The sequence below is a fragment of the Aythya marila genome, assembly GCF_965140915.1.
Source record: "Aythya marila genome assembly, chromosome: 4".
Classification (NCBI taxonomy): domain Eukaryota; kingdom Metazoa; phylum Chordata; class Aves; order Anseriformes; family Anatidae; genus Aythya; species Aythya marila.
In genome coordinates, this window is record NC_139045.1 from 6,382,668 (window position 1) to 6,407,440 (window position 24,773).

Below are 24,773 nucleotides of genomic sequence, written 5' to 3' on the forward strand. Positions count from 1 at the left end.
GACCATGTTTTAAATAAGGGACATGGAATCACAGCAATTTATGTAACTAAGCTTCTTAATTACCAGTTGATTCCAAATGCAATAATAGGAGACAAAGTTTCAGATCAGCTATATTTAGGGAACAACAGCATCTGTGTGTTCATGAAGTGCACTCTGCTATCTGCCATCGACGAGCCACTTATATGCATGCATTATCATTTTCTCTCAGTCTCTTCCTCTGCCAAATCCCCTTTGACAAATTTCCTGTTGCAATCTGGGGCTGAACTCTCCATTGGAGTTTATAAAAACACTGTAAACAGGTGAATCAAATCACTTAGGATGACTAAAGGATTCCAGCTGTATCTCCAGATGGGAATTTGTAGGATCCAGTTTTGAATGCAGCATTTTTTTGTAAGCGTCCAATGTATTTTTGCAACAATTTTCTAAATAATGTGTTAAAAAGGGAAAATGTTCCTGTCTGTATTAACCAATGCATGCAGTCTTACAACAAGCTAAATTAGGGTTATTTTTTACCTTCTACTGTCAGGAACATAATACACAAACTTAGGATGATTTTATAGTACTTAAGCAGCTGTCTCTCAGGTTGTTTGCAAACCGTAGCAAGCACACAGCTACGTGACTATACTGTCATTATGAACAGTAATTTAAAGGGTTTACCAATGTTATTCAAATGAGGATTGTTTTATGGTTTCAGAGAAAACAGATTTTTTTGTTTTTGACAAACCTAAGAAACAAGTACCAAATGGTAAGTTGTGGACTTCAGCCAAACTGAGCAGATCTGAAAGAAACTTGATCTTTCATAACCCTAGCAGATAAGAAAACTGTCTTGAAGGGAGGGAGCACTGCGGCAAGCACATCATCATGCGCCAGCCATTACACCTTGCAGCCTGACTGATTTCTTATCAGGTTCAATGGAAGGGCTCTTGGTGACTTCAGCAGTAATTAGCTAGGAACAAAGAGTAACACCAGTCGAAGCTGAAAGAAGAGTGATGTCAGTGGGATATATTGTGATCACAGAAAAATAATAATAATAATAAAACAGGCTAGTGATGCCAGTGATTAAAGTGCTACCTAAAAATTCTTCAGAGAATGCACACACACAGTGCAGACGTTGAATAATGAGATTCTTGCAAGTGTTGGCTTGAATCTCCACCTGCACATATTTACATTATTAAATTTCTAAATGTGCATAGTCCATTTTATAATTACCTTGCAAGTGTTAGTGTTTATGTTGGATAGGGTAATAATGGTTTTTGCTTATAGTGATAAATGAGCATAATAAGATAATTCTTCTCAGTTGATACGTACTTTAGATTCAGCTCCCCCTCCCCCTTTACTGTGTGGAACAAACTATCTGTGGCATTATTACCAGCTCCTTCTGGAGTAAGAAAGCATCAGAAGTCCAATCCTGAAACTGAAGATCTCAGTGAGAGACTGAACAATACAAGTCCAATGACTGCAAAGCAAATGGGCACAGCAACTCACTGCATAATATTTGTGTGGCTACAGAATTCTCCTCCTCTACTCAGAGCCTCCTGGAGTTCTTTGTTCAGCTCTGGGGGCCCAGCACAGGAAGGACACGGATGTCTTAGAGCGAGTCCAGAGCAGGGCCATGAAACAGATCAAAGGGCTGCAGCACCTCTCTGGTGAAAGCAGGCTGAGGGAGTTGGGGTTGTTCAACAGGAGAAGAGAAGGCTCCAGGGACACCTCCTAATGGCCTTCCAGTACCTAAAGGGGGCCTTCAGGAAAGCTGGGGAGGGACTCTTTGGCAGGGAGTGGAGTAACAGGACAAGGAGTAATGGCTTTAAACTAAAAAAGTGTAGATTTAGAATAGATATTAGGAAGAAATTATTCGCTATGAGGGTGGTGAGGCACTGGCACAGGTTGCCCAGAGAAGCTGTGTCTGCCCCATCCCTGGAGGTGTTCAAGGCCAGGCTGGATGGGGCTTTGGGCAATGTGGTCTGGTGGGAGGTGTCCCTGCCTGTGGCAGGGGGTTGGAACAGGTCTTTAAGGTCCCTTCCAACCCAAACCTTTCTATGATTCTGTGAAACACCACAGCAAAAATGAACACAACCAAACTCATATGACAAAAGTTGAACACGTGTAACAATTGCAGCCATGAAGCAATATCTCACTATGTTAATTAAGCAGTTTTGTTTCTAAGAAAAGCCACTCGGGGAACATTAGATACTTAATTGTAATTGTTGTTCTACTAGTAAATTAGAATAAAACAGGTTTGTTATCAAAGGTTCAGTAACAGAGAGTTGTCAGTACTCTCTGGTCACCTAAGCCTGTGCTACACGAAGGCGTTATTGAAGGAATACTCAAGGCTCCTCCACCTCCTTCCCATTTCATTTTGTTTGCTAGAATGACTGACTGCTATGTTTTTGTAATCCATTTTCTGCAAAAGCTAGGCAGTTAGCTCATCACTCAAACTTCATCAACGAAGACAAGCAGAGTGCTTTTCTTCTGATCCCTGTCCTTTGGCTTATCTCGCCCAGATAGCCAACAGCTAAAATTTCTATTAGCACAGCCGCATGAGTCATTTCACACAAACGAGGCAGCACTTTAAAGGGCAGTCACCAGACAGAGAGGTATAACAACACAATTTTATCTCAGCCAGAGAGAAGTATTGTTGGTACCGACTGGGAATAAGAATAATATATCTAGGAATAAGAATAATTTGAACGTAATAAACATCTGACAATAGTACATGAAATAGTGTCAGTCTGCAATCTGAAGAAAACTATCAATTGAAAGGAATGACCCCAGGCTGGGAGGATCTGCCTTAAGAGTCCTACAGGCATATGAAAATGATGACTTGTTTATGGGTTACCACCTACTGCAGGCACAGATGATCAAGCGCTTTGGACAGTATAAGGCAACCCACAACTCAAACTAGATCAGTTTGAGAGTCGGGATTCATAACTATGTTATCATTACCAGGCTGGGAGGGAGGAGGGTGGAACTAAGGGGTAGAGGGTAACAATCCAACTGATGCGTATTTTCATGAGATCTGCTACTATTTGAGCATTTAGATGTTTTAAGGTATCAGCATAGTAAATGCTATCGGGGACTGAATGCCACAATGATGGCAGATGTTGGATTTATCATGTGTCTGATGGTTAACCATAAACTGAGGGATATTTTTGCTAAACCACATATCTATCCTATAATTACCTATCTCTCAAGTATGAAATTTTCAAAAAGTAGGAATATCTTGACTAATCAACTAATCAAGTTTGTTTGCCATAGCAGGTAAATACAGATGCAAAAGATTACTTGCATATTTTTTTATCCAGAGCATTTCTACTATAAATATTATTATTAGTGGCTTGTACCTACAGACTTGGGCAAGTCTAACATGTGTAATGTAACAATGAGGACAAATCACAATCACACCTTCCTTTGTTTTAAATGAGTAACTGTAGTAGATCAGAGCTATCATCCAGAAAAAGGATTGATTCAAATCAATGGAAGCTTCTCCACTGATTTCAATGGACTTCAATTCTAAGCCTTCCTAAAAATCTAGCAAACTGTATGAATTTGGTAGTACATAGACCCAAGCACTCGCCTACTACTGTAAGAAAGGTTTTCATGATCTAAAGCTGAAGGCAAAGATGAGAACATAAAAAGTAAACGTCATGAATGGCTTTGAAAATGTTATGATCTATGAATGGCCAAAGGACAAATATAGACAAGAAAAATAACTAATCACATATAAGTGTCACTTTGGAAGAGGATCTTCTGATTCAACCTTACCTACACTCATTACCTATGAGCATAAATTGATGTTATAACTTCTAAGCCCCACAGCAACACCTGAAGTCTCAACAATAGAAAAAAATATACAAATACAATGAGAAAAAGTGATGCTTTTTCACACTCTTCGATACCTTCAGGATACAGTATTGCCATATAATGCTTTTTAATGCGTACATAATTTCCCGTTAAAAAATAAATAAATCTCTGGATCTATCCCACTCCATCTTTATATGAGATAGAAATGTATAGAAAGAGTAGATGAAGAATCACAGTACTACTTACTGCAGTTTCTTTAGAAGGTATAAATGACACGAGGAGAGAAGCAGTACTGAAAAGAGGTGAAAATATTTTATCTACACACGTAGGCAGGAACAGGTGTAGTTTGACTTTCTAATTGCCATTAAAACCTGAAACAGACAGGGACAATGACAGTAACCAGGCTTGAAGACTGGAGACCTCCAGTGAAAGCCAAGACAAAGTCACAAACAAGAGGGCCTTTGGGAAATCCCTGATATATTCCAATAATCTTGTCAAAGATGATCAGATAACTTGACACGTACTACAAAAGACAGTAGAAGTATATGGGCCATAATTATTCCCTGGCAGTGAGTTTGTTTCTTCCTGAATCACTATTAATCTCCGTCACTGATGACAAACTGTTGAAACTAATCCAGGCATTCTCCTAGAATTTCGTAAAACTGTCAGTAGTGAAAAATCCAAGCTGGTTTTCATATTCATCACAGTTTGCTGCCTGCCTCAGGTGTTTTCACACTATATGAAAACAAACAAACAAACACGAGGAAACACAGAAAAGAGTTATTTAAAATTTGTTTCCTTTTGACTTGTCCTAGTTTTTTCCTCAGGAGCTTCTTACAACATCACTATTCTAATTCTGATTTCAGAAGCACAGTGTACAATGTAAATGCTCTCAACGACTGCAGAAGGCAGATCTTCAGTCTCCCAAAGAAGCACTGAATACTGCCATGGAAATACGTTGATTTAAATTGCTGATCTGTTACCTCCTACATTCACTCACAAACAGCTCTGCATTCTGCATTAGAAAGATTTTTCTAATATGCCTGGGGAACCCTCTGGCTCGGAAGCAAAGCATAAATGTAAAAACAATTTATTTGTGGTTTTTTTTTTTTTTGGAAAGCATTAGTGTGTCAGATTAAAAACCACATAGTTAGTTATTCTGTATGCTCCTTCAGTATACATATATTTATGTGTATGCAGACAGTATCTCCCTAGTTTTACAGAAGTATAAATGTGATTCTGGTTGATACTTCACAGTATTCTAACCAATAGTGGAAATAAATTGGGAACTGTTTGTATTTAACTAAAACTATTAATAATTTGGCAGGTCATTATTTGGTCATTGATAAATGAAACGAAATAGAGTGATCAGGGAAGTTGGTTGAAAAGATGTCGATTTAGAGTTGAGTCTAAAAATCAAAGCAGTAGTCATGGAAAGAAAATGTAAAAAGCATGGAGTTTGTGGTACAAGGTATGTAAAATACAAAACCTCTGGGTCTCCTGTGTTCCTTGCACCTATACAGAGATCAAAGGACAGAAAGCAAGATGTGCTCTTCTCTTATTGTCTGTCTTGATGTTTTCCTATTACTCTCTTTTAAGCTTTGAAATTGTAATTATTTAGAGTAATATTTTAATTATTTTACATGTGTTCTTCTAAAATTCTTGATATACATGGATTGCCAATACAATCATAGGGCAGCAAGAAGAATGCTATCCCTCCCTAGAACATGGGAACTGAGAAAGCAAATGAGATGTTCTTATGCTTTATGCATATATTTCTCTTGATGCTCTTATCCCTTCTCCACTACCTGAGGCAAAGCTCGTATGATTCCTTTTTACATCTGTGCATGAACCAGCTGCAGCCTGGGGTTCTTTGGCCAGCAACCTGAAGTCAGTCAATGTCTACTGAACAAAATGCATAAGAACTTACCAGGCTCCTGTAGCTACTCGACAGATGACTAATAATCCTGACAGCCTGGCTGTTAATTTTTAATTAGAGACAAATCCTGTATTATGTAGCAGAGTAAGAGAGGATCCAGATGCCTTGTTGCTTTTCAGTCAGGTAGTTCTGAATCCTGCAGTAGCAGGATTACTCACTCCTTGAGATATTGTTGTTCTACTAGTATACTCAAGGTTGGCCAGGTGTCCTGCAGCTTTCAGAAATCAGTGAGACTTTTGTTTCTTCTGGCATTGCCTGCAAGGTAGCTGAACCACCCAAACAGCACAATGCCATCAGAACTCACGGAAGATAAATATCTCTGCTTTTATCCTTCTCCCGGTCCTAAGTTTTAGGTGATTCTAGATGCATGCAAATCTCTGAGGGTTCCTTATTTTTGCTTTCTTTTACAGGTACATGGCCATTATCGATCCCTTGAAACCCAGGCTCTCTGCAACTGCTACCAAGGTGGTCATTGGGAGCATATGGATTTTGGCTTTCCTGCTAGCCTTTCCTCAGTGCCTCTACTCCATAACCAAGGTGATGCCTGGGAGAACTCTTTGCTATGTAGCATGGCCAGGTGGTCCAAAACAGCATTTTACGTAAGCTTTTGTTCCTTTACACTTGTGCATGGTGATGTCTACACTTGCAGCGGATGCTACACAGAGAATAGCTAACAGCATCAGTCATTGAGAGCAGGCCTTCTGAGCTAGGAAGATGGTGCATTTAAGTGATAAGTGGAAAAAAAAATATTTATTCTCTTCCACGAGCATTTTCCATTCCATGCTGCAATGTTTACCGTCATTGCCTCGCTTAAAATTACTACTTCCATACAGACAGAGTTGGTCAGAAATGGGGAAAGAATTCCCAATTCAAAGCAAGCTCCCAGTTTATCCTAACAGGAAAACAAGCATTTCCAGCCTCTCCTTGTCACAGTCAGATTTTTTTCCCCTGGTTCTTTTTGTGAGAGGTTTGGATCTTCCCACCTTATTCTGTTACGTTATCACAATTACTTATCTCAAACATCAGTTTGAATAAGAAAATTGTAAATCTTGTAATTCACTCCAGTTTCTGAAAGTGTGGAATAACAGCCACTTAAATTGAATATATTCTCTATTTGTCCCTCTGGCAGAATTAGGAATAAGTGGTTATCTAGGCACAGAAACATCATTTGCCCTTTCATGTCCTCATTGGTATTTAAGATGAACTCTGTGTCCAAGGCTGAAAACCTGTGCAACCACACATCATTGAATTTGACCTTTCTTCTTCCTTTGGGCAGGTGAAAGAGGCCCTCATCATATATAATTTGTATCACTGTAGGAGCCATCCACAGGTATTTATCTTTAGGGCAGTAAGGCCACTCTCAGAGACAGCTGGGGATTCTTCACTGATCATTCACTGGAATTTTATGCGAAGATGGCATTTAACATGGACCTAACAGGAGTCAAAAGAAATTACCCTTTTTTACCAATGTTTAAGTCAGCAGAGATGCCGATATCGCACAACAGATACAGTTTGTGAAGTACATGTACAGAGGACGCTTATCAGTGTCTTTGTATAAAACTGGTATTTCAGTATTGGTTTTCTTCTTTCATTTATGGTCAAGCCTAGAGCTCAGAACCCTTAACTTGCCCTTAGGATACTTGACTGTGGAATAAATAAATCAATTCAGCGAGCCATGGACAAAGGTAACTTATTCTGCAGTCAGTAATCATGATTACTATAGAGTCATTCTTAATCTATGCTAGTAGAATCAGAGCTAGAGACCCCAGAAAGCACTTGCATTAAAATGTAACTAAATTTGCAGTGCAATTCAAGACTTTTTCAAAAAGACAGTGAAAGCACCAAGGACTAGCCAATCAATATCAAACATGCTTCGCATTACAACAGCACTTGACTTTTAGCAGCCCATTCCATCAGCTCTGAAAGCACTTATCAGCCTAATGCTTTTTCATTGCAGGTATCATGTCATTGTGATCGTGCTGGTCTACTGTTTCCCACTGCTTGTCATGGGCATCACTTATTCCATAGTGGGAATTACTCTCTGGGGAGGAGAAATACCAGGCGACACATCCGACAAATATCATGAGCAGCTCAAAGCTAAGAGAAAGGTACTGTTCCCTTAAACCTCACTAAATGAATCTTAATAACATCATCTGCAGTTGTGTTGCAAAGTATTCCAGTGTTTTCTTTCAGAAACAAAGTCATTTGAAATAACAGTCGTAAGAGATCTACTTCAATGAAAAAATTAAGTTTGACAAGTTGTCTTCTACGTTGGCTAGTTGTTCTTTTTCTAACTTCACTGTTCCTCATTAAATTAAAACATTGGAATTTTAACTTCATACTCCCTATCTAGTGACAGGTGAGTGTGTCTGATATTTGGAAACGAAGCCCAAATTCTTAGCCTTTATAGACCTAAAATACTGAGTTCTGAACAATGGATTTGCAAACCATTAGCTCAGATTCTCACCCTACTGAAAAAACAGTGAATCTTACTGTAATTTTCAATACATTAAGGACCATGCAGCTTTGAGATGAGTGCTGATCAGCCTGTTCATATTGAATGTTCTAGGTTTTACATAAATACCTATTGGTGAAAAATACACAAAACTTTTTTTACAGTATTTTTTCTGTTAACTTATTTGACTGTAAATATTGCCTAGTCTAACAGGACTGTGGATTGTGGATAATGTGGATAATGACCTGATTATTTCCAATTCACATTTCATGATGTTTCAGAGCTATGAAGGCTTCTTTCTTATATTTTTTTCTTAACTGCACAGGAAAAATATTTTAAAAGCAACAAAATGTAGAGCAAACAATAAGCAAGCCCTTCTGCTTTTTATTTCTAAAAATGTTTCATACTACAACACATTTGAATTTTAGGATTTGTAAAAATGTTACCCAAACATGGAGCCTAACTTACCAGTGGTGAGCATATTTTCAAATGCCCACTTTGACTCGTGATAACATGAATATATTTGAACCTGTTGTATATGCCACCACACTGCAGCATTAGCAGAATGCAACTTGTTAGGTCCTGGGACAAGAGGAAATTTTCTGTCAATACTGAAGAACACTGATGTTTCCATTTCTTTCAGGACACTGCCAGGAATATGAAAGTGTTTATTTCCAGATACTATATTTGTTGTTATGACAGAGCATATATCAAAGAAAAGATTAGGATTTTCTCATTCATACTTCTTCATACGCATGAGAGACATCCAAAAGGCTCTATACCAAGTTTCAGTTTTCACAATAATAGGCATGTCTAGACATCTTCACTGTATGACACCCAGTGCTTCCCATGATACCAGAAGTGTTATTTATTTTGGACTTCATGTAGCTCTTTTAAGAGGGAAGAGCGTTAGCCTCTCCATAGGAAGCGATTATATTATCGCTACTGTTGTGTTGTAATAGTTCAAATATATTTTGGTATGTGAACTGAGAGGAAATGATGAAAAGTCATCATGGGAAACTAACCAGTATGCTTTGAATATATGCCCCAAGGTTAAACTATTAGACTCATTTCCAGAAATATTGAAAGCATGTCACAAGACCAGCATTTTAGTCCTTAACATTATCAATAAAAGTCCAACATTATCATTACAGTTTTTGCCATCCACGTTATCCCTTACCAAAAGTGTATTTTCAAAGTTACAGAATGTCCTTTTCTACAGGACATATGCAGAAATAGTTTTCACTGGTCAATTAACTGTTATTACCAACACTGCCCTTTCACCCATTGAAAAAAAAGGAAGAAAATACTCAGTGGAGGGTGCCTGGGGTCTGATTGTGAAGACCAGCTGAGGGATCATTTTGTATAAGAGATACAGTTTGCAAAAGCAAGTGTGGAAAGCAGTATTAAAAACAGTAACTACTAAAAGCAGTAACTTGGAGAAGCAGAAGATCCCAGAACAGGACTGCTTTTTATCATAATAACCAAGTATAATAAACATCTTATGTCATATACACTAAAGGTCTCTGAAGACAAAATTTGGCTCTTAATATATGGTATATGTCCAATTAGATCACTTGAATAGTTTTAAAACAGCACTCCTTAAGAACTCTAAATATATGCAAGAGAAGAAATCCTTAATTTAAGCATTTTAAGTGTGAGAGTATTGGAATTCATGCCTTCAACCCATGCAACTAGGAGATGAAATTATGTGCAGATATATTTTAACTGCATCTCTGACTTCACTGGCAGAGCTCCATGACAGCTCTTCAGTTCCACTGCTGTTCTCTTCAACAGGATTTATGAAATAACTCATATTTGGAAAGATGAATCACAATAGGTCATTCAGGGTGATAAACTAATAGACAAGAATCCAAATAAAGTTATCAGTCAGCCAGCCTCTGATAACAAAGCTATGGCTTTTCTTTTATTCAAACAAAGAAACCATCTAGTTTTCCTCCTGTTTTGTATGCAGATATCTAAGCATATGAAAAGTCTGTACTGGCTGCACTTACTACGGAGAACTATAAAGCAGCAGACTCTATCTTCCACGTTACGCAATGATACAGTGCAAAGCATGTTTGATTAGGATTGTTTGAAAAGGTATTTGGTGTTAAGACGTTAGTGAACATTTCATGTAAGACCTATTAAAGAAACTGTGTTTGCCAAGAAAAGATTTGAAGGTTGAGGAAATTGTTAATATAGTCACATCACTTTGTCTATGTGACAGTGCAAGGCACCCTGAATTCTTCTGAAAGCAATCACAAAGGATAAAGAACTCAAAGAATTTCATTCTACACAATATAGGTTGGACAACAGGAAGTCATACTTAGTCAGGGGGTCAAACATTTCAAATTTCTAGAAATTCAGGATGTGGAATGATAAGATTACTTGAGGAAACATTTTGGGAGGAGCTATTTCACGACAGAAACTGATTATCTACCTTTCATACAATTTGTCAGTTCAGGGCTAGACTAAGCATTACACCAGTGGCTTCAGATCCCAGTCCATTATCAGTTACTTTCTGTCCTAATTCATGCTCCAACATTTGAACCACATTTTTCTTTTCCTCTTCCTCTTCTTTGAGGGATCAGATGTCTCATAGACTGACTCATTTAAGACTGCCTAATGTGAGTCTTTTGAACTTTTAAACATCCACCCACTACATGTGGGGACTTTGCAGACTTTAACCCTTCTTCTTAAAGCTACTGGCACGATATTGACTGATCTTCAGCTACTTTATTCTCCTATAACTCCCATTTTCAAAAGATAGAGTTATAATTTCAATACTGTTATATATAAAGGAAGTTTATATATGGCTCTTAATGTTGCTATCAGTTTTACCAGGCCAGTGTTCCTCACATTCAAGGCAGACGTAGACCTGCCCTCAGATATTGTCTCCCCACTGTTTTTTCTAGCTAACTTTTCATTCCAATCCCTCTCCAGAGTTTACTTAACCTATAAGAGGGAATAATTATGTAGTGTAAATCAAATTAATCACTTACTGTCTTTGTCACAAGATACAGTTCTGATAAAACTTTTCCTGAAAAAACATTTCCCAACAGAAGATACCATTGCTTTGACCCAACAGGAAGATTACAGAAGAACAGAAAACTCTTTTAATTTTAAATCTTACCTTTACATTTCTGCTTCCTTCTGTTAACTTTATGATAATACTTCACTGTGCATCTGTTTTGGCAGTGTTCATGATTCCTCCATACTCATGCCTCCTCTTGTATTCTTTGCTTCTCCTGCCACAGTCAGGCCGAGGCATCGCCTCTGCTTCTTACTGCAATGAAGATTGAATAAAAGTCACATTTTCCCAACATCAAAACTATTTTGTAAATATGCATGTAAATAAGAAAAAATACATTTACGAGTGACTCACACTATTATTACAGAAAGCATTAGAGAGATGGTCAAGTTTACCAGCCTAGCTTTATAAAAAAATTTGCAAAGCTTTATATATATATTTTGACATAAGTAGACATGCCATATCAATTTACAATCAAATGTATCTATTTAACCAGTTAATATAGTATACTGAACACAGTGGAGGAGAAAATGAAAAAGTGGAAAACTTAAGACTGCCATCTGAAAAGGAAAATATGTTGAAATCAATGTGGAACTGTAGGAATAATGATGTCAGGGAAGTCACAACAGTCACATGTAAATTGAAAAATCACTGAAAATTACTATATGGGAAGCTTTTAGCAGATAAACAGGAACAGCCAGGTGAAGTGTTGGAAGGACTACAAATACATACTACAGAAAGACATCTCAACAATTTTAAAGAATTTTTGGAAACGAATACATGGAATATTCCCTTTTTTCACAGACTACAGAAGTAAACAACAAACAGGATCTGGACAAATGGTCTCTGTAAGAACCAGTGTGTGGTGTGAGCACTTCACACATAATCATTCACACAGGTCTCTGTTTTGGGCATGTTCCTCCCCCCTGTTGATCACCATATCCTGAAATCAAGAACTGAAAGGTGCCCAAAGGAACTAGTCAGACAGCAGTTTGAAGCAGGTAAAAGAGAGAGTAATGCATTTCTACAGAGCTTCCGAGACTCTGTCCTTACAGATGCTATGATCTCAGCAGGTTCAGAAAGGGATTAGTCAAATTAAAAATTAATAAATTCATAGATACAGAAAGAAGGAAGCAGGGACCCACTCTGCTCTAATATAATTTTGGATGCTGGGACAGTATTAGTAAATGGAAGATGGAAAATGGTTCATGGGATCTCCCCAGACAAGCACCTAGGATAATGGAAAACTGTCCTATCCAAGAGGGACTGTCTTACGTCCTTATACTTCTTTTTTAAATAGTAGTACTGCTATTAAAGTTCAGCTATTCAGCACATTATTCCTGGCTTCTCACTGAGTTGCAGTGTAACTACTAAAAAGACAGATTTCTTTTTTTAACCACATACAAATACATGACATGAAATCATTTTAATATACATTTTTAAATCAGTGGTAATGTGGTTAAAGTGGTTAAAATTTCTTTTTAATAAGAAAAAGTCTAGTTAGAAATAATGATACTTTTGCTGACATTAAATGGCAGCTGACCAGGGCACAATGAAAGAAAGAAGATAAACTGTATCAGGGTGGTGTAGTTTATTAAGGGGCAGAAAGAAAAATCAAGAGTCAAAGCCCAAAACATTATAAGCACCTACTAAGGCTGACAAAGACAGGACAAAACAGGACCATACTCATAATCTAAAGTTTAGTCACCAAAAACAGGTGATGAAAACCTCACACTGTGAATTCACATATCACATGGTAAGTAATTCTGAATTTAAAGATCTTTATTATTAACACACAACCGCTAAGTCTAGACAAACAGACTACTTAGGTACCAACCTATTCATAAAACTTCACAAAGACTGCATTCAACCATAAAAATATATATATTTTTATGACATTGTGGATCCAAGTAGTTGTCTTGCATGTGACTCCCTATTTCAAACACCATCTTGAAGATCTCCTTTTTTCCTAGACATTTGTTTAGTCTTCCTCAAGGCTGGACAATAATTGTTTTCCCAGGGGACTATACAAAGGCATGGTAAGTTTAATATCTTCCCAGCTAGTTAAGCAATCCATATTCTCCTAGCTTCTCCCAGTATGAGAATCAGCATTCCAGTCTCCAAGAAGTTACGATGCGTGAAACAACCTACCCATCCCATCATGGTGGGATGAGGTGCAGAAATTCAATTTGTTACAAATGCTGTATGCCTCGGGCCAAAAAGAAGTGCCTGTGTAATTTTTTTCTATTCATCAGCAATCCTCTTCTGTAAACGGGTCTACTCTTTGGCCTTGCAGAGATTGATAATGAACGTAAAATGGAGAAAAACCAAGAGGGGTGTGTTGGAACAGAAATAAGAGACAGGAGGAAGCTGAAGAATTAAACTCTATTTTATCAGCAGGTGGTCTCACTGATCTAACAGACATAGCACTGTGGCTTACAATGTATGGATTCCTATATTGCCTAAGTATCTGAAATTTCATATAGCTACAGATAAACTATAATTTATCGGAAATACGGATGCACTATTGGCAGGCACCATGCAGGCCAAAGCTTCATGATGGTGTAATGCAAATTCAGAAAGCAAAAAGGCTAACTAATAACAGGTTGGAAGATGATTTACCCAGCTAGCAGCAATTCTAGGCATTCTGCTGCTTTGTTGTAACTCAACAACCAGAAAAAAATAACAATATTTTTTTAAAATTATACTTTTTAATAGTTCCAGTCCTTACATGTAAACGTGCATCTCTTCAGGCAGTTTAAGGTGCGACAAAAGCACCACCTCTTATGTTCATCCACGGCCTTTCTTCTACAAAAAACACAAGCAACTGAACTGAACTAAAAGTTTCTATAGTGATTGTCTCTAAATCTCTCACTGTTTGCACGTTGTGAAACTAGCCTAAATTTATGATTTCCTGCTCCTAAGTCAGTCTCACCTGAATTGAGTCACCGAGTCATACATCTTAGACTTGGGTGTATCTTAGACTTTGGAGTGAAAGTACTCTAAAAACAAAATCAGTTTGTAGATTGCGATTGTGTGTCACTGAGAACATGGCGAGTGTTAAAAATCAGTTTTATCTGCATTTGCCTTTGATATTGGCACATTTTTTTGCTAAAAGAAAAGAAATAAACAACCCAAGAAGAAGGAATTCTCAGGAGCAGTTTCAGATCTAAAGAGCAAGCGTAAGCCAAGTGGAATGAACCTGAAATAAAATGGTAATAAAATGGTAAAGGTTGCTTTGTTTCAAGTCCAGTTATGATTTTCCCCTCTAACACCTCTGAAGGTGATGAAAACAGCAGACTGTTTACATGCATTTCACAGCTTAGACCTTTTCATTTATGACGAAGAGACCTCTCTTTCTTACATTTGTATAAACTCTGGTTGTCATCTCTTTCTGCTCCCTTGTACCAGTTTTGTTTTTGCAGCTCTTACTGAGTTTTCATAGTGTTTTCAAGACTAGAAGTAAATTTGAATAGTAATACCTTAAAATATCTTCCACTGTTTTTTGTTTTTTGTCTTTTGTTTTTTGTTTGTTTGTTTGTTTGTTTTTTATTCCACATGGGCCTTCTCTCTCCATCCACCCGCTGTTTTAGTTTTCTGTATTGTCTGAATTAAATGCCATGATTTCTCTGAGAGAGAGACCACAGCCAACAAATATGTCTATAGTTTGCGTAAATACACTAAAATTGGTAATTTATTTCCCAGAGGAGGAAGCCATAGAATTATGTGTCATACCAGCATCGTGCTACAGTCTTCTAACCAGATGACTGCCACATGCATTACATAATGGTTATTCCTCTTAGTGACTCAGATGTCATTTTGAGGAACAACACCTCCTGAAATAGTATTTCCAAAATTCTCACCTTCTAAGTCAAAATCTGAAGCAAAAACCTTGCACTGTCAATTTTGGAAAGCCACATATACGACTATACTAAAGAAGAATAGAGGTGGTAAGAACAATAAGGATCTGGAGCAAGACTAGAAATTACAGAGTTAGGCCAATTCCACCAGCAGCACAAACCATGCAAGACTACTCACTCACACCTTGAAAGCCTCAAAAGGTCTTTTACTGCCTCTGAATGTGGCCCATCCAATCTGCAGTCGAGTTACCCCATAAAATATAATAACCTGTGACCACATGCACAGCCCTGCAGAGAACACAGAGCTCACAGGTAGCCCTTTCCTGGAGGGAAATCAAAACCAAATTAATTTTAGCCTGAGTTTTGAGCCTGTTGAGCTTCCTGGATTGCTGCTCTGCATAATTAATTAGTGTAATTCAGCATAGCCTCATTTGTTTATTATTGCAATGTTCAGTACAAGGCCTTGTTTCAAAGAGAGAAAATTCACGTGTACCAATCCTTCTGCAGTTTGATATGGAAAATTCAGGTGAGTCCTAGAACAGTGGCAAGGTTCTGGGAGAGCCTTTTGGTGAGGATTAAAGGTCCCAGAGCATTTTCAGAAATGTAGCAGAAAGTAGACTTAAGAATCAACTATTCCTACTGGGAAAACAAACAAAGATACAGATATTTGGTTTCCCCTGCACCAAATTTCATCTCTGCTTGCAGAAACAAAATTGAAGTGTCCCCTGTCACTTGTTCCAGGTCATACTTACAGAAGAAAACTGTGGTAATCCAAGCAATAGTTTGAATTTAAAATGCATAAGCACGAGCCCATTTTTTTTCACTTTTTTCAGCACGAGGTAGATAATCATATTTGGTAACGCCAGCTCCACAGCAGCCACTCTGAGTCATTTTCTCAAGAACATAAACTCCTTCTGCTCCTCCACGCTGAAGGGCAGCACAATGATCCCTGGCCACCTCAGGAATTTTACTCAAACAGTGAAAAATGGGAAGAACTTACCATGCACCTTCTGAACCGTTCTCTCTGCTCTGTATCCTCTGTGTACTGTACGTGCAGACCTTCAATGCTGTGCCTCAAAAAGGCTCTTTAGCAAATTCATTTAACAGAATTCAGAACTGTTCCCAAGAAAAGTCGAGAGCCATGCAGCATACGTGCAATTAAAAATGGCAGTAGCTAAGACCATCCATGAAAAATGTCAGAATTTCTTTGATTTTGTGGGAAAAAAAATAACATTTTAGCATCTGTAAGACAGCAATCTGAGTCAAAGCTACTTCATACAAGAACAGACAATCTTTTTCAACTTTACAGCTTAAATAACAAAGCAAGTGATTGTGAATTCGGTCCGCAGCAAGGGATTATGCTAACTGAAATGAAAAGTAGTTGCTTTATTTCAAGAAAGTGAGAAAAAAAAAACGGATGGGAAGTCAGAAGAAAATTATTTGTGGAGCACTAGAATTGACATGTGCATTATCTGACTGAAAGACTTCCTGCACTTTTAAGCTCACTGATTTTTTCTCCTTCTGAATCTGCATCTACTTCAGGTATTAAGAATCTACCCTTTCTAAAAGAGCACAGAAAATACCTGACCTGGTAGAAAATACATGAAAATCCACAGCACCTGTATCTCAGAAAACAGTCCAATCTCTATCCTGAAGCCAGTAGTTACCTTTGAATTACTAGTTACTTAATTTTCTTGCAAAAGGTGGGTATCTTACTCCAGCTAAGTGTTCTGGAGAAGCAAAGGACATAATGGTGTTGCTTGGTGCTTAGTGCACAAGTGCGACGTATGTCCCCAGGATTGGGAAGAGGATTTACTGTTTGCAAGCTAACACCTAAGGGGAAATTCTTAGCATAATGTTAGCTTGGTGATTTACATCTTCCAAAAGAGTGCAGAGCAGAAAAAGGCACACATTATGGCTCCCAGAGATTGTCTTGAACTATGTTTAAGCTGTATTCATGGATAAATAATATCCATGAGCGGGTAAATGAAGACATTCTTACATGGTTTGGGTTGTTAAATTCTTGCAAGAGCTGTTGCATCTAATTCAGACTCATTTTTCTAGCTATTTTTCATGCAAAATAAACACAGGAGGGAAAAAAAAAGTATCTGCTGCTGTTTCTCGGTGTAATAGGATCTGTTAGCTCTTCTTCACTTGTACTGCTTCAGATGTTTCAAAACACAGGCAAAGCCACAAACTCCAACTTCAAAAAACTTATGTCTTCTTTGTTCTTTTAAATACATTTTGTCTCATTACACCCGTTTATTAATGAAATAATGTTTCTAATTCGGAAGGGAAGGATTTAAATGAGCAGGCAACACTGCAAAGAACATAATTTTTCTCTAGACGTAGCTTTCCTTTGACACAGGCAGAAGTAGATCAATATCAGCAGAACATGTCAATGAAAATCAGAATATATAATGCTTTGATTTGCCATCAGATTCCAAATCTAGCCTCAGGACTTCCCTAGAGGTTGCACAACTGCTGAGGGATGCAGTACAAGTAATTTTAACAGAAAGGAGAAGTCCTGGGACAGCAAGATCCCCTCTTTCCTCCAGCCACACTGCCCAGAGTACACAAGGGGAGGTTGAAGAGAGCACCAGGGGACCTGAATGCCGCTGGGACACAGGTTGGAGACACCCATTAGGATCACACATTTCAGTAAAATCCATTGTAAAATGGGGGCAGGAGCAGAACTGGGCTCTAACAAGTGAATTTGGTTGCTTTCTGGTTTGCTTACTTTAGTGATGTTTCCTAATGCACAAAAGCAAATTTATTATTGAACTCTATGCAATGCAGAACAGGGGAGAAAGCAATTAAAAAAAAAAAAAAAGTGATATCTCAGGAAATAGAAAAAGGAGAATGGGCATATTAAAAAGAAATGAAATAAAAGAACTTTGCGTTGCCAGAACCACAGGTCTAAATACTCCAAACAACAGCAACAAAAAGGTACGGCTTTCTTTTATACTCTGCAGTTGAACTTGCAAAGGTTCATTGGAGATTTTTTTAGTGAATCACCACAGCACAAAGAAACAGGCTTCTGTAGCAAACTCAGCCTTTTTCATTTACTTTCCTTGTGCCCTAATTAATTGAGCTTAACTGTTTATTGGTAAGTGAAATCAAGTTTTACAGACCTGGAAGGCAGCCCCTGTTCATTGCACTGACGGCACCAAGAAATGGAGCTTTGCACTGTTTGGAAAGAACAAGGGGATGGACAGGAACCACAGCTATAAACTGTGAGGTGCAGCCTTGCACCTTCTCTAAAAGAAGGAATTGGGAATAATCTCCCTCCTTTCAGCTTCCTCTTGTTCTTCTCCAACATTTCTGCCAACCCATAAGCATTCTGAGCCCATGAATGTGCTTTTTGATTTCTCTCATAACTTTTGTGGTTGGCTTCAAATTCAGCTGTAACTTGCCTGTGTTTCTAACAATTATATACCACAGATACTGCAGCCTTGCAACATCTCACTTATCGCCATCTCCTTAGGCAATGTGCCAATGAGTGCATTGCACTATGAATACTCAACAGCAACTTATACTTGACTTTAAAGCAAAGACTTTTCTTAAATGTCCTTTTTTTTTGCATGAAAAATTAGTACTCTTTTCTTCTAGGAAAAAATACTTTGCACATTAATGAGGAAACCCCACTGCATATCTTCCCTTAAACATATGTATATCAGCATACCATCACTCAGATCGGCGAAACCCAAATTGAGATAGACTGATCTGAGAGGAAAATGCTACTTTTTAGGTAATCTTTGCTATTTATTAAGAACAGTTGCAAAACTGAATCGTTCAGAATGTAATGAGCTTTACTGTCCGTCATTTCAGTGACTTGTGTTCACAAATGAAATCAAACCCTAATGGCCACCTCACATCATCTTTTGCTTGTCCAGTTTAACTTTAGAAACTTTAGAATTTGCTTTAGAAAGCTGTGCTTGATGATGACTGAGTATTTAAGCACAAATTTCCAGACAAAAACTTTTTTTTTGTTGTTCTCACTGCTAATCAAGATGAGTGTGATACGTGTTGTTTTGCTTTGTTCATGTTGTTTTTGCTTTGTTTTGTTGTGTTTTAAGAAAAAAAAAAAAAAAAAAAAAAAAAAAAACTGGAGACAAAAATCAGGCCTCAAAAGCTTCCATTTTGTACCTATGATTTTCCGATGGTAAATAATTCTAAGAATAATTTCACATGCACAGCTGGTACTGCAAGGTTTGCTAATTAAATGTGAAGGCAAGTCATTCAATTTTCAGCTGTTCTGAAATTACAGAATTCCTGGACAGCGTTGAAGTAATACTAATGACTCCAACCAGACAGAAGAGCACAGCAACAAGCAAAGCGCACCTGGAAATCAGTGGGCAGAGAGCTTAAGGACTGTGGTGAAACTCTGGAGTTAAGTCTTCTACCTGCACAATGTGTGCAAGGCAGAGGTGTAAATCCTTAGCAGAAGAACATGGGAAATCCAAGGGAGTAGAAAAGGAATCTTATTTAATGCTGTAAGAATGTGATCTGACTGTATTTTTGTGGCATTGTTTCAGATATAAAATTCAGTTCCGAAATGTCTAATTAGATACCTCCTCCACCAAAAATAAAAAAAGGCATCTTTACCTTCACACATAGTCCCACATATATCTGTTTATACATGCCTAGATATAGACATACGGATGCACATTCACAGCAGGTGTATGTGACACTATGTTTTGGTGCGTTGCCTTCCCTTATAATACTCATCTTCCTTCTGCAATGATTTAAAGTTAACTCTTGAAAAGTGGCTTAGAAGAACCAACTATTAATGTTGTATGAATGGACAAAGGTACCTTTTGTATTTTTAAGCGATGGTCAATATGTATTTATCTGCAATAACATGCATTCTCGTCTTGTACAATACAATCCCAGCCTGCCAGTAAGCTCATAAATTTGGTGCCAGATGTTAAATGAAAAATTGCTTTGTTTCCAACAAGATGAGAATCAAGGATAATACCATGACACTCAGACGTAAAATTATTTAACTAAATTAGCTGAAATTTTCTAACAATATTAGTCTAACTTAGGAAATTTCAGGTCTATCTTTTGTTTGTTTGTTTGTTTTCTGGCAAAACTATTAGCAGCAGAAAAATCAGCACCTTGTGCAGAGGAATGAACTGTTGATAACAATCCCTGTTATTCTTCAGTATGCACAGAACAAATGCACAAGCATACGCCCAGCACAGACCCATCATGTCTGGTTTCATTCTACCCCCAAAACGAAAATCTGTTGTGTGACTTCTTGTGTTGAAAACAGTAGCCAGGCTAGCAGTTCACATGGCTGAAGGCAGAAAGAAGTAGTGAAAACTCCACGTGACTCGACTTCTCCTCTTGTGTGCTTAATGGGAGCTGTGGAAGCTAATGGATGTTATGTTGCCTGCAGAAAACAACAAATTAGGAACAGCAGCCAAGGAAACTCTTAGCCTCTAAAATTAAAGAGGATGTTGCAGTTGCTCATTTCCTACAACCTAGTGTTTACTCAAATCACATCTACTAATTGGGAACAAGGAATACACTTGTGGACTGCAACACAAAAATCACCAGGGTCAATAAAGGCCATCGTATGGTGTCCAAATCAGACATTCTAACCTTTTTCTAGATACCTACTCATGTAATAAAATATTATTTAGATAGCCAAATGTAAGTAAGCAAACATTTATTGTAAGAATCAGCACAGATATGTTAAAGAAGCTTTTCATATTATTTTAATTAGCAAAAAGAGGTTTCAATCCAATTTAAAAAAATAGAAGAAATAAAATAGAAAAATAGAAAAGTTTAAAAGGAAAATGATACAAAGGCATGCTCATATGTGCTGTGACTAACTTCAGTGACCAAATACAAGAATTAATGGGCATTAAATACTAGTCGTATTAAAAATAAATATATATATATATTATTAAACAGCATTATCATTTCCTTTTTCAGGTGGTAAAAATGATGATTGTGGTTGTGTTGACATTTGCCATCTGCTGGCTGCCCTACCACACTTACTTCATAGTTACTGGGATCTATCAGCAATTAAATCGGTGGAAATACATTCAGCAAATCTATTTGGCCAGTTTTTGGCTTGCCATGAGCTCTACCATGTACAATCCCATTATCTACTGCTGCCTTAATAAGAGGTAAGAGCTAGTTATGAATCAGTGGGTGTGCATGTTTTCAGTGAGAAAGTAAATGGTTTAAATGTGATAAAAGACAATTTTTTCACTTGAATACTTTTCAACGAGTAGGAAGAAAAAAAATCACTTGACATGACCGCAAAGAACCAAATGCACATTTCCAGCAAATACTTTGGTCAACTTAAAATTTCAGAATAAAATTCAGTATTCAGAGACCAACCCTTCCCGTTTCCAATTGCAAAATTTGACACCTATAGAAGTGTCCTATGTTTTGGCTTGAAAAAACATTGCAAAGTAAGGAATTAATGGCAGTTATTAGTGATATACAGTGCAATCTGTTTGTTCACTAACTGTAGCCATCATTTTATTTTGCAATACTGGAAGGATATAACAAAATACTATTTACTGTGTATTTTAAACCTAGCCATTATATTTCTACTAATTTCTGAGGTCATGTTTTTTATGGCAGCTACAGAAGATGTTACTCATTAAAGAAATTAACACTGCTCATGTGGCTTAAGTATATTTTGACACTCATACACTGCAACATTAAACGTCTGGATTCTTTAATGGAAATCAACAGAAATATTCCTAATTTTGAAGCTCATTAAAGGTCACCTGGTTCAGAATTCAATCCAATAATGACATAATGGTGAGAGTTTTCTTATAATCAAGTTTCATATTGAAATCAAGAAGCCTGAGTGTCTGCTTCCTTTTCACATAGCAGGACAATACAGCCTGTTGCTGGGAGTCAGGACAATTCACACAATATTGTTACCTCTGCTGGATCTGGTATCAGACGGGGTTATAATAGCCCAGCCTCATCTTCCAGGCTAATTAGGATATTACTTATGTATCTAAATAGAGATAACATTATTTCAAGAGGAAGAAAAACCAAGCCCTGAACAAGGAAGAACATAGAAAATGAGATGAAAAAATAATACAGTCTAAAGATGCTTGGGTTTTACATCTTCCTACACTAAGCTTCTTTCCATTAGAGGCTCTTGCTTTATTGTTCTACTTTTTCTATATTTAGACTGCCTCTAAACAGAGGAACGCTGAACAGGAAGCTACGTGGTCATTTGTCATCATACAGCATCTCTGTGGCAAAATATGAAAGAAGAATAGCTTTTAATCAGTTCAACGTATTTATTAGCCTCTAAAAACTGAGCAGGAAAGGTAGTTAGTTCAGTGAGATCAGTCAGCTTTCACTAAAAAATATATCCGAGATTTTCTCTCTGGTCATCAATGCTCCAAAAAGTTACAGACACAATAAGCAACATTGCTGCATCGTTGCAACAAAACCCACAGCAGCAAGAGAAACGAGGAAGCCTGCTAAGTTTGAGGTCAAGGTGAAAAGATGCTCTTTTTCAGGTTACAAGAAATATACAGTGAATTGTTTTTCTAATAAATTTCATTTCTATGCTGCAAAGGCATACACACACAAAAAAAATAATAATAGTCCTTATATTGAACCTTCAAGTTATAAATTAAACTAATAAAAAGTACCCATTTATGAGTATTGCAAGCACTAGCGTGCCAAAGCCCCCAAGTTCTTTGCTGTTCATATATTGCTCACATTCAGTACTGTTTTCTAGGATCTTTATTGTGAACGGTTTTCCAAATATTTTGTTTGAATAACTATTAGGCATTACATCACTCCCATTCCAGTGTTTCTGACAGAGAGGGAAACAGCAGGGATACTGGAATCTGGAAGCTGGGGTGCTAGTTAAGAAAAAAGGATGCTACAAAGTTTCTGCTGAAAGAAGACTAAAACATAGATGCAGGTTTCATCACAAGTCAAATCACAGCAATTTCTGTGAAGGCGGTGCTAGGAAAGCTGGCATTTATTTATTTGTATATTTATTTTTAGACATGGGCAAGTGAAGTGAAAATGAGTATTAGGAAAATATCCATGTTACAAAGCAGGGAAAGTAGATAAAAAAAAATCAGAACTAGAAACAAGCTGTTACCACTGTCATTTTTCCCCTACTCAGAAGACTTCAGCCAAGCAAACTCTGACTGCCTTGCCCACAAACAGCATCAGGGGCAAGGTAATGAGCTAGGTCCTCGTGTTAAGCCAGCTCTGTGTGTGTTTTCAGGGGAAGGCTTGTGGCTGGCTCTCACCAGGTATCTTTCTCTCCAGGTTCCGAGCTGGCTTCAAACGAGCTTTCCGCTGGTGCCCCTTCATCGAGGTGTCCAGCCACGACGAGCTGGAGCTCAAGGCGGCCAGGTTTCACCCCACCCGGCAAAGCAGCCTCTATGCCGTGTCCCGAATGGAGTCCAGCATGACCGTAGTGCTCGATGACGGGGAGAGCTCCCACGCCAGCCGCAAGAAGAAGGCGGCTCTGAGGGATGTGAGTTTCAATGGCTGCTCGCGGAGGAACTCCAAGACCATCTCCGCAGCCTCGAGTTTCCTCAGCTCCCCGCACACATCAGCAGATGATTATTCCTAAAGCATTTCAGGGTGACGCTTGCTGGAAGGGCAGCGCTGGATGGGCGAGAGGCAACGCTCTCCCACCTCGGAACTAGATATTGTATCACCAGAAAAGTCACAATTCAGCTGACGAAGCCTAGCTACAAATATCATGAGACTTGTAGGCATCACTTTGGACAGAAAGAAGAACTTGAAGACACGTATTCATCAGTCCAAAAGCACAGTCACAGCTTATACACAGCATTGTTTGCAATCTAAACATTATCTGAAACAAGCCAATAGCGTAAAAAAACATTTTTTCAGCTGTGTCTGACCTGTGGCATTTCTGTTTCATTTACTGCAATATAACAGCCTCCTTCACTTGCTGAAGTTGAATTGTGTGAGGTTTTCTACTGAGTGCATTGATTTGACAGTAACAAAGTTATGTAAGACCTAATTTAAACTTTTTTCTTTACAATGAAGATGTAATAAACCCCAAACCTATTCAATTGTTTTATAATTTAGCCTCACCCCCATGCAAATGGACAAGATGAAGTTCATATGAATGAAGTTCATCTCTGTCTAGCAATATATTTTTTTTTCAAATATATGTGAAAAGTTTTGCTTTGTTTTTCAAAGGAAGAAGAAAATCTCTAAGGCTATGTTGAATTCTGCATAAGTTCCTGTCTTACTGAACGTTAGATTCTGATCAAACACATACTTCCAGGAGGACGTATTGCTTAGGTCAATGTCCCATAGCTTTCTACCTTAGTGCCAAGGGTAAGATCTTCCTCCAGCGACCCTAACAGGAGCTTTGGGATGTACAAAGGTCAGAAAAGGTTGGGAAGGCGAGAATTTCCCCAAAAAGTCTTTAAACTGAATGTTCAGCTAACAGATTAAAAAAAAATAAACAAACTGTGGCCATGAACTGTCTTCTCTGCAGTAGACGTGGTGTTTCACCGACTCACCTCCACCAGGAATTTATTGGGTGACTGACCGTGGCTGTTGCAAACAAAGCTGAACTTAACCCAAAGCAGACCAGAGGGAGGCCTCTATTTTAGATCAGTGGCTGCATGAGTTGGGTGGATCGACTGGCTTCATCACTTCACGGGTCAGCTGTTGGTG

The 24,773-nt window shown here is 37.9% G+C and overlaps 1 protein-coding gene across 1 annotated transcript in view; it reads left to right on the forward strand.

Moving 5' to 3' along the window:
- TACR3 (tachykinin receptor 3) overlaps positions 1 to 23,688 on the forward strand; it is a gene marked incomplete at both ends in the record, with an annotated part of 33,256 nt that extends 9,568 nt beyond the window's left edge. The window contains 4 exons of the mRNA XM_082760224.1: positions 6,151 to 6,339; positions 7,698 to 7,848; positions 21,039 to 21,235; positions 23,379 to 23,688. Coding sequence (XP_082616350.1) covers positions 6,151 to 6,339; positions 7,698 to 7,848; positions 21,039 to 21,235; positions 23,379 to 23,688 — 847 coding nt within the window. The remainder of the gene's footprint in view (positions 1 to 6,150; positions 6,340 to 7,697; positions 7,849 to 21,038; positions 21,236 to 23,378) is intronic.
- Positions 23,689 to 24,773: the final 1,085 nt, after the last annotated feature.